This window comes from Bombus pascuorum, chromosome 10 (genome assembly GCF_905332965.1).
Source record: "Bombus pascuorum chromosome 10, iyBomPasc1.1, whole genome shotgun sequence".
NCBI lineage: Eukaryota > Metazoa > Arthropoda > Insecta > Hymenoptera > Apidae > Bombus > Bombus pascuorum.
In genome coordinates, this window is record NC_083497.1 from 10821182 (window position 1) to 10830859 (window position 9678).

The window sequence follows — 9678 nt, forward strand, 5'->3', positions numbered from 1 at the left end:
AGAGCCTTACAAGACGATCTAAAAAATGTAACTTGTACAAATTACAAGTACAGCAGAACGTTGATTAATATTTCTAATTAATTAATTAATCGATCGATGGAGAATTTTGGGATGATCATTTGTAAGAAAGAACGTGGACAAAATTGTTGCATTTTTATTCAGAATTGTTTATTTCCATGTTTAATATTAATATTTAAAAACAGTTAGAAATAAATGATCATCTCTCACGTAGGAATAAAGTCATTCTATTTCTTTAACAACCTTTCTAATAATTTTAATCAAAGTTCTACTTTTGTTACTTATTGTAATTGAATGGAATAAAATATATTTGTAGATCTTCAGGAATCCTCGATCAAAACGAAGGAAGAAGGAATTTCACTTCCAGATTCAGAATCTATACAAGTAATAGCTACAAATTTATAAAAAATTGTTTAGTTTTGCAGCTATCGATGATATCCATTTTCTTTCTTTTTTTTAATGGACGATATCCATTGTTTTACATGTACAGAAGATGAGAACGACACTGGGATATGAAACGTGTCATCCTCATAGAAAAGAAAGCTTTCCGATGAATGGAGAGATGATGGCGACAGGAAATTTGAAATTGCAGTACTTAGATTTAAGCTGTGATTATTACTTTCGATTTATTAATATATTAGATGATTAATAGATTACATATTTTATGCAAATTCGTGCTTTTACGAACCTGACTAGAACCTAAATAAATTATTAATTATTTTTATCTTATACGTACGTATTTACATATTATATGAATATCCTGTGCATTTTGTGCATCTCTAAATTTTTCAGAAATGCATAAACATCCACGACTGAATAATACAAATTCTAAAATAAGATCTTTCCTATCTAGACAATCATTTAACGAAAAATATTTTACAAGAATTGATAGATTGTCTCTATTACCAGAATTATATGTTACTTGGAGACAGGAGCAAAGGCCTTTTGTACGTCCTCGTCGAGGTAATGGAACCTACTGAGCCTGAAATGAATTAATTCCTCTTATCGTAATAAATCTATATCTCAAGGGTGAGGGTATTAAAGAGGAAGGCGGCGAAAATTGGAATACGTTTGATGGACTTTTACGACAAAGACAAAGTGGAAAACGTCTATCGAACGATGCTTTTCGACAATTCGTGTCACAAGAAAGCCAGATCCTTCGACAAAATATCAGCCTATCGTCCACTTCATTAAAATGACGATAAATACACCGAAGATCCTCGTGCAAGTTAAATTAAACGGACGAAGGCTAAGCAGAAAATTACTTTATCTACTGACTATTATAGCCAGAATTGTTTTCGTTTTTATTACTACGCAATTATTGTCCTATAAGTCGGTAATGAATGTTTGAAATAATTTAATTATAAAATATTCAATAATAATAAATTAATTCATAATAACGAGGTGTCGTTGATATAACTAAAAATTGTACACCATTTTTGATAGTCTTTGAAAGTAATTAATTGTTATAACACGAATAAAATTACTATATTTCTAAAACGTCGCTTATTATTTTTTATTCGTTAATAATAATAAGCAACAGCGGAAGTTTCAAAAACTCTAATTTAGTAAATTAATCAAACGATATGGTGTTATTTTTCTTCAGATATAATAATTACGACGACAAAGAGTAAAAATATTTTGTCAATCGCTAACTTATCGGAAAAGGGTACAAAGATCGTTGAAGAAAAAATGGAGCGAAATTAATCGAAAGGAAAAATGAAATGGCGTGATCCGTGTCGCACGAAAGCTCTTATCGCTTCAACTTTTGACCTTTTATGCGACAGCGAGATCAGGGTTGTACGCACTATACTCTTGGTGGAATCACTAGTTTTACCGTGTTGCAGTTTGCAACAATGTTATTTCATATCGCTGCCGCAGCAATGCTAACGAACATTGCGGTTATGGACATCTACTCGTTCCATGAACTGCCGAATAACATTGTGGACATGCAATTACTATCGGACGAGGTAAAACCTACAAAATTTAACATTTTTTTAAATTCCTCTGTTATGATCAGTTTACATTATTTGGCTATTTCTATTGTTCTTTGTATTGACAACGATACAAGTTTAATACTGTCCACAATTATATTACATAAACATATATTGCTAAGTAAATGAATGTGACACACAACGAATGGAAGGGAAAAGACTAAATGGTTTTGTCGAAGCAACAATTATTTTTAATTTAGAAAACAGTGCGTAATGTTTCAGCCGTACCTTTTATTTCTTTTTTTACACAAAGGAATGTCGGAAGTGCGATAAATCGATGACAATATCGGTATCCGGAAACAAGTGAGCACGGATGACCTCTGGTGTGCGTCGAAACATACGTAACATTGTCGGGTGCGACTCCGTAATTAGTGTTTGATATATTTCTCATAATTGTTGGTTTGATTTTATTTGAACGAAACTGCCTCGTGAAGGCTAATACTTTGTGGTGAACACTATCGGGTAACAAAACAATTTGTTCTTTTCGAGAAAGAAAGAAACGAAACGATTCGACTCTCGTTTGCCATAACCAACAATTTTAACACATACTAGTGGCTCCATCTCTCGGAAAACGCGAAGCCCATTGTTATCGACTGTGAAGTTAAATTGTCAGGTGGACTTTATCCACTAACGCCATCTCTTTGAAAAGCGTTGAAACCTTTTGTACATCATTATCGACAGCGAAGTGAACTATTGAAATAAAAAAAAAAAAAAAAAACTGTTTTTAAGCTTGCATTTTGAAGTTAAGATGAAAAATTATTTTCTCCACAGTATATTTATATAATTGCAATACGATTGAAAGTTCAAAATGTACGAACACTTGTTCAAGAGTCCTCTACACCGTGTCTTCGTATACGGGACACTAAAGCGAGGAGAACCCAACCACAGTTTGATCCAAGATGTTACAAATGGATACGCAAAGTTCTTGGGACTTGGAAGAACCGCTGTTCCGTATCCGCTAATAATTGCCACTCATTATAATATACCATTTTTGTTGAAGAAACCTGGCTTTGGTCACGTGAGTATTCTATGAGTATATTATCAACTTAGATAATGTTATTGTCCAACTAGTTTCACCGAATTATTCATAAGCAGCAACGTCTACCGCCTGTTGTCATAGGCTCAGTTTTTCCTCAAAGAACATTATTATTTATCAAATTTATATTAGATCGAATGAAATATCTCTTATTTGTGAGTTACTAAATTCATTCATTAAACTGAGTTTGTATTTTGTTGCCCTAGCATTAGTGTTGTTGCTAACTTGAGACTGTGCTTTAAATTTTAATATCTATTATTAGAAAATTAACACTAATTGTCAATGTTTGATGTTTGAATTAAACTTGTAAGGTACTTTAAATGAAAAATTACATGTAAAATTAATTCACCTACCTTTTTATATTTCCTTATAAACAGCATGTATTTGGAGAAGTATACGATGTCGACACGAAAATGTTAAAAAAGTTAGACGAACTAGAAGAACATCCGACGTTTTACGAACGATCAGAGGAAGACGTATTGGTTGCTCCAGAAAGCAAGGCTAAATCGAGCGATAATTTTGAAGAGGTAGATATTGTTTTTAAAAATATTTCATTTCTTCTCGACTATTGTTCCTGTTCAAAATTAACATCCTATTACTCCTTTTTAAATAAAAAGTCTAAAGGAAAACAAAAGAAATATATGTATCTCTTTCGCTATAATTTAAAAACACAAAAGGCTAAAGTATGCTGCACCAATTAATATACGCAATTGTTATTAAATTAATCTGCTCAATTTATTATCAAACTTGTTCTCAGATCAGTACCTTGACAAAGGTCTGGATATATTTTCTACCAAGATTCAGGGCGTCCTTGTTGGAGAATCCCATGTACAGCTCGTACAGCAACGAGGGAAGCCACGGACTCAAATATTGCGAAAAGTACGTTCGCGATCCCTCGTACAATCACAGAAGCGAAGTTCAGTGATAGTTCATCCCCAAAATATATTTGTTTCCAGCGAGGAGAGTACAGTAAGGCCGGAAGACCTACTCTGATCAAGCTGTTTTGCATAATATGTTGTTACCTCCATCATCGCATGAACGCTTCAACTTCATGTTTGTTAATCGTGATAGTTAATAAAAGATTTTTCGTCGAATGAAAACCATTGAAATTTAATCCTCTGCAGTCTAATATGTCTTTTCACCATCAACAAGCAAGTTTCCTACTCAATTTTTTTTTTTTTTTTTTTTTTTTTTCTTAGACATTTAAGACTCTAGAGGTTTAAATATTATTTCTCGTTAATTTCCATCGCAACGAGTTAACAAGCGCTATGTTCTCTCGCATAAAGCGAACCGATCGTTGAAAAAACATTTGGACAGTACATATAACAATGAAAAGTGTCTCCATAAATACCTATGTACAATCTCGAAAATATATCTTGTAATATATTATTACTATTTGCAAAAAACAGTTTTCCTTTACTCTTTCCTTTTTTTTTTTTTTTTTTTTTTATTATTCATTCCACAAAAATCGGGCACGAGTATTGCGAGTTTCGTTAAAGATGTGTATATAATGAGAAATGAAACGAGAACAAGAAATATCATCGGAAACAAAGTTTCGCATGTGCACTCTCTGGTTTCCTCTATTATTTATTATATCAAGTTCATTATTCGCCACTCTCTTTCTTTCGCGCACTCTTTCACTTTCTCTGTCATTCTATCGATTTCTCTCTGTTAACAGTCGCGATAAAATTATTTCAACTATTCTGTAACAAAAGGCAGGCGAAGTCCACGTTGCCTGACGACGACATCGTCGTCGGGCGACTTCATCTTTTTTTCTCTCTCTCGACATTCGATTTTACTATTTTTACTGCATTAACAGACACCAACCCTTCACACTTTTTTCCAAAATTAGCCAAGGCCTTTATTCTTGACTGTTCTGATCTGAATCGATTGATAAATCAGGGTTGGTAATCTTTAATACAATACAAAGTTGGTCGATCAGTTCGTTGATATTGAAAAAGCCAAACAATAGACAATTTTTTACAATTATTTCATACTAATATATATACAGTGGCTCACGATAATATTTTAATACTTATAGACAGCTTTTATACGTATATTATGTGCATTATATGAAATACTTAAAAATTTCATTAGCACTGTAATAAGATTCAATTATCATCATTATATTGGCAAAATTTGGAACAAATGTGGAACGTAGAAGCTAATACACATTTAGTACAAGTATATATTTCATAGAAATCACAAGAATATTTAAACAGGCAATTATTTTTTATATTAGTGGAAATCTTTAATACGTATTGTACGTATGTTCAAATTTATTATTCATGATAATATATGAAACATATGTCTGCGGTATATATCTTGCAACCTCTATATACAACTTCGTATCAGTTTTAAATCTTACTAATATAATCATGACAATTGTGTCTTATGCCTTTAAAATTTCGAAATGATTTATGTAACACATACAATATAGGTATAAAAGTTTTCTATGCGAAGTGTCTAAGTACTTTCACGAGTCACTGTATTTGATTTCGCTTTTACAAATGTTTCCTTATACCAATATGAAGGAATAATTACTTACATGGTTCGATTTATTAAACGAACAAACTGATCGACTCAACTGAACAAACAACTTTAGACTCTCGCATATGGAATTTGCGTATTTCTACGTGGAAATGCCCGTGAAAAGTGCTTTCGATCCTCGAGATAGAACGACTGTGACGGTCGATCGCGCGAACAGAAAACTAACGATCGCAACCACACTCATTTTGAGCATGCACTTATTTCTTTTTTCGTTTTCTTCACATGTTGTGAACCAGTCGCGAGATCACCGACACATCATTGATGGTTCGCGAAATTAAAATGCTTAAGGCAGTACTTATAAGTTGTCCTAGGAAATTTATTATAAATAATCACATCCTTTTTTTTTCTTCATATAGTTCACTATACAAGGCTCCATTTCTTTCTTTTCTGCGATTCTGTGTGTATGGCTCACTTTCTCCATTTTGCTTCTTCCAGTTAGATTTTTCTCTTCTATTTGTTTCTCATTTTTTGTTCACCATCAAAATATAGCAGCGCTAGCACCCCAAATTCCTGATATCACACAGGAAAAACTCTACTACTTCTTCTCTTTCTCTTTCCGTACAACCTCTCCCCTGTTTTCATTTCTTTTTTGCAAAAGAAATCCCTAAATCAACAAAACTAATTAAACAAGTATCGACAAAAGCGTACATACGTCTCCTGTTATTTTATATTGTATGTTCGTTCACGCGTGCGTGTCTCTTCTTTCTGTATTACTTCTGCATATGTTTTGAGTTTCCACGAATTAAACTTATCAGATTTCGTTATACTTTGTGTATATGTTCTCTCTGTTTTCTTTCCTTCGTGCAATTCTTTCTTATTGACATGTATAGCAGTATTTCTGCACCGTTCCAAAGCCCAGCCCCAGAGTTCAATTATTTCCATGTAATTATTATGTATACATATTTATCCACATATATCTTAATTCATCTAAACTTTTGTGTTCGTTGACGTACGTTGGCGTTGAGCGAAACTATTACACGAAAAGACAGAACCCGATTAGGACTGATCGACTTCCCTTCTTTATGCAATGCACACGTAATAATGTAATATAGTCCTTTTTGCGTTAAAACGATGTCACGTTCGAGTATCCAAGTGTTTTTAATCTATATTCCCGAGACGTTTCGAAGGCGATCGACTGACTAACGCGAATACAAGCACACTAAATGAAAACAGCAGCACCATGTAAAAATACAGCGACCACATGAGTGCCTTACGTGATTAATCGCGAAGTTCAACATCGTTTTTGCGCTACGAGAGTTCTATCTCGATTTCCGGTTCGTTATGTAAACTCGCGACTTTTCTCCACTGCCACCATTATCTCTCAATAACAATCTTTCATCTTTCTAGTATGTAAATTAAAAAATTAAATAGAAAACTGATACTAAATGTGTATATATGTGTGTTTTGAGCATGTTCTCTTCGTATGAAAAATAAACGTTCGCGTTTCTTCACGAAATTCATCGTAAGCGCGAATCACGTTTTCGCGAAAGAAATGGTACATCCGGTTTCACGATAGCAGGCGGGATCTCCTATCGAACGAAATAGGATTTCTTTTCTTTTCCCGGTTTTGTTTTTTTAATCAACGTCTGGCTTTTCGAAAGCTAGAGCACGGTACGTGAATCGATCATGCATCCTACTCGTATGCGTTCCGCCGTGTGTTCTATATCCTAGAAAACATATTTAATAGCGTAACTGGGCCACGAAACGGAGAGAGGCGATGACGTAATAATGATTGTGTTTGTCGTTCGATCAAATCAAAGATGATTTCAGCTCTGATCTTGCGATAGGGCACCATATTTGTTACCCAGAGAGAGCTTCGGCGCTTGAGCTTGCGCATCCTGTACGCTATATGATCTACTTCCTCCTCGATTACGCACTTCTTCAAACGTACCTTCGTCTCGTTTCCTAAAATAAAATTATTTATTTGTTATACACACGTACCGTCTTTTTCCCTGCATTTTCTTCCTCTTTTTATTCTAAAACAGTCAAAAGTACTCGCGATACATACCGTCTTCCCCATGGTCCGCTGGGTTCGTTGCTTTGCTGCTGCTTGGAGTTCAACGTTGGGAAATATTCTTCACTATGTATGTCTGGCGCAATATTTTTTGCTCGTTGTCTAGGACTAGCAGCTACTGTTTGGATGTTCCTTAAATGTGGAGGCTTATAACTACTTCCTGAAGTAACAGGTGGTGGAGGTGGTGGTGCTGTTTCTGGTGCTGGTTCTGGTTGTGGGGGGAGCTCTGGCTTTTTCCAAGGTCCTGAATGTTTGGTACCACCTTCACCTGATTCTCCATCCGAGCTAATATCTCCTGTACCTTTTTCATCATCAGATTCTGCATCTATGGATTCGTTCATTGTCAGGTTTCCAATCTTCAAGCCAGTATAGTCTTTTTTCTCTTCTTCGAATTCTCTCCACTCATCTTCATCCTAAAGTAATATATTTTAAACATGCAAAATAATACAAAAATTTCTCTACATAATTCATAATGTATTACGAAAGAATTCTATAGAAGCCTTTTATGCAGGTTTGCATTACAAAAAAAGAAAAAAAAAAAGAAATATCGACGAGCCATCGTATGAAAGCTTTTTACTCCAAAAAACCATATTTTTGTTCAAAGTAACATCAATCGCGCACGATAATAATCCCCAGAACAGCTGGTTTGTTTCAGCAAGTTTACAAAGGGAAATATCCATAGCCGCGTAACAATTCAATTATGTAACAAACAATCTGGTCGTCGGACAACGAAGCAACGCGAATCATGTTAGATTGGGAGGATCCAAGTAAGCAGATTAGTTTCAGTAATAGTAAGAATGACGTTTGCAAGAACAAATATGGCAGCGACCTATGGCACACCGTATTCGGCACTTTCGCGAGCGACTGTTCACAATTCGAGGATCGAAAGTTCAACGAAAAACGAAGGACAAGATACACATGCGGAATGGACGAATGTTCACCTCGGTTTGTTGAGTTTCTTCCCCCTCCGGGTTTACTGGTTTGTCTTTTGATTTCTTCCCCAACCGCTTGCCCGTTTCTTCCAATTTCTTTGCTATCTCCTCCGTAGTTGTGAATTTCTTCCCCTTCGCTTTTTTGCGATCTTTTTTCGCAAAGAAATCATCCAAATCAGCCATGCTGCGATGACTTACGCGATGCACGCGTGATTATTCGTCGAACAAGTTTTTTCCACAGAAACACGAGGGACAGCCTCAGCACGAAATGATCGGAGGCACCGCTGCTGCTGTCCACATGGGCTTGTCTTGGCCGGAAGTCAGACAATCACTCCGAGGTCAATAGAGTTTCCAAATACGGACTCAACTTTCCCAAGAGCCGATTTACACCGTAGAAAATACACAAAGAAATCATAGAAATCAATAATATAACCTTTTTAACGCTGTATATCGTTTTAACTTCATAAAATACCGAGAAATACTTTTCTCAACGATGAATATGTGGCGCTGATAGTCTAGCAGAAGACTAACACAAAAAAATCCAAGGGTTACCTAACCTAGAAACGTGGTCGTGTGTTTCAAAAATATCGCATCGTTCGAGTTATTCAGTGAAACATAGAAACAGTTGGCATGATAGATTACTTACGAATTAAAATTGGGACTTGAAAAATCGTAGAAAGGGATAATATGTACTAAAAATGTAACTTATATACAGGTTAATTGATCCACGGTTAATGTATACGACGTGCACCGTTGGCGGCGCCACGTGTTTTATTTCGCCACTTCCGGAATACGAAATGACGCTTCAACTCGGACAATTACCTAGGTGAACAAAAAGAGAATCTCCCATGATAATATCGTATTTAAATAAAGTACGAAAAAATCATTTATCTGATTAAGCAGATTATATGTTATATAATTGTTACGTATAAATGTTTAAGGAAAACTGAAGCAGAATGAATTTCTACATTTTTAAAAAAGTATACCTTAGAATGTTTTCATTCGATGAGTTTTACATTCAACGAGCTTAATATAAATTTTTCAACTTCTATTCATAGACGTGTTATTCTATTGGGAAATATTAATCGTATATCTACTCACGCTTTTATTTACGTAAATCTTTATTATTGACTT

General features: G+C 34.7%; 2 protein-coding genes and 1 long non-coding RNA gene across 5 annotated transcripts; 1 reads left to right on the forward strand and 2 right to left on the reverse strand.

Annotated features, from left to right (window-relative positions):
* Positions 1–143: 143 nt before the first annotated feature.
* On the reverse strand, positions 144–2301 carry LOC132911300 (uncharacterized). Of its 2 annotated transcripts, none has more exons than XR_009658956.1 (2): positions 2241–2301; positions 144–1000 (listed from the first exon to the last, which is right to left on the reverse strand). It is a non-coding gene; the product is annotated as an uncharacterized LOC132911300 (long non-coding RNA). The 2 variants fall into 2 exon arrangements; XR_009658955.1 differs by lacking the exon at positions 2241–2301 and adding an exon at positions 1827–1933.
* Positions 1828–4435, forward strand: LOC132911299 (putative gamma-glutamylcyclotransferase CG2811). Of its 2 annotated transcripts, XM_060967863.1 has the most exons (5): positions 1828–1988; positions 2842–3030; positions 3426–3575; positions 3806–3927; positions 4005–4435. In XM_060967863.1, exons 1-5 carry the CDS (start codon positions 1875–1877, stop codon positions 4039–4041), a joined length of 612 nt encoding a protein of 203 aa, XP_060823846.1. In that variant the 5' UTR covers positions 1828–1874; the 3' UTR covers positions 4042–4435. The 2 variants fall into 2 exon arrangements, with proteins under 2 accessions (XP_060823846.1, XP_060823845.1); XM_060967862.1 differs by having other exon boundaries at positions 3806–4435.
* On the reverse strand, positions 3759–9322 carry LOC132911298 (protein CDV3 homolog). Its single transcript, XM_060967861.1, has 4 exons — positions 9191–9322; positions 8554–9101; positions 7607–8025; positions 3759–7503 (listed from the first exon to the last, which is right to left on the reverse strand). Exons 2-4 carry the CDS (start codon positions 8725–8727, stop codon positions 7365–7367), a joined length of 732 nt encoding a protein of 243 aa, XP_060823844.1. The 5' UTR covers positions 8728–9101; positions 9191–9322; the 3' UTR covers positions 3759–7364.
* Between the last annotated feature and the right edge of the window lie 356 nt (positions 9323–9678).

What these genes read in the sequence shown, in the direction of transcription:
- LOC132911299 (XM_060967862.1), top strand. Translation starts at nt 1,875, where the DNA reads ATGTTATTTCATATCGCTGCCGCAGCAATGCTAACGAACATTGCGGTT. An exon ending in AGAAACCTGGCTTTGGTCAC is followed by an intron (nt 3,031 to 3,425) that starts GTGAGTATTCTA and finishes CCTTATAAACAG; the next exon opens with CATGTATTTGGAGAAGTATA. An exon ending in CGAGCGATAATTTTGAAGAG is followed by an intron (nt 3,576 to 3,805) that starts GTAGATATTGTT and finishes ACTTGTTCTCAG; the next exon opens with ATCAGTACCTTGACAAAGGT.
- LOC132911298 (XM_060967861.1), bottom strand. Translation starts at nt 8,727, where the DNA reads ATGGCTGATTTGGATGATTTCTTTGCGAAAAAAGATCGCAAAAAAGCG. An exon ending in AAGAAACTCAACAAACCGAG is followed by an intron (nt 8,026 to 8,553) that starts GTGAACATTCGT and finishes ATATTACTTTAG; the next exon opens with GATGAAGATGAGTGGAGAGA. An exon ending in AGCGGACCATGGGGAAGACG is followed by an intron (nt 7,504 to 7,606) that starts GTATGTATCGCG and finishes ATTTTATTTTAG; the next exon opens with GAAACGAGACGAAGGTACGT.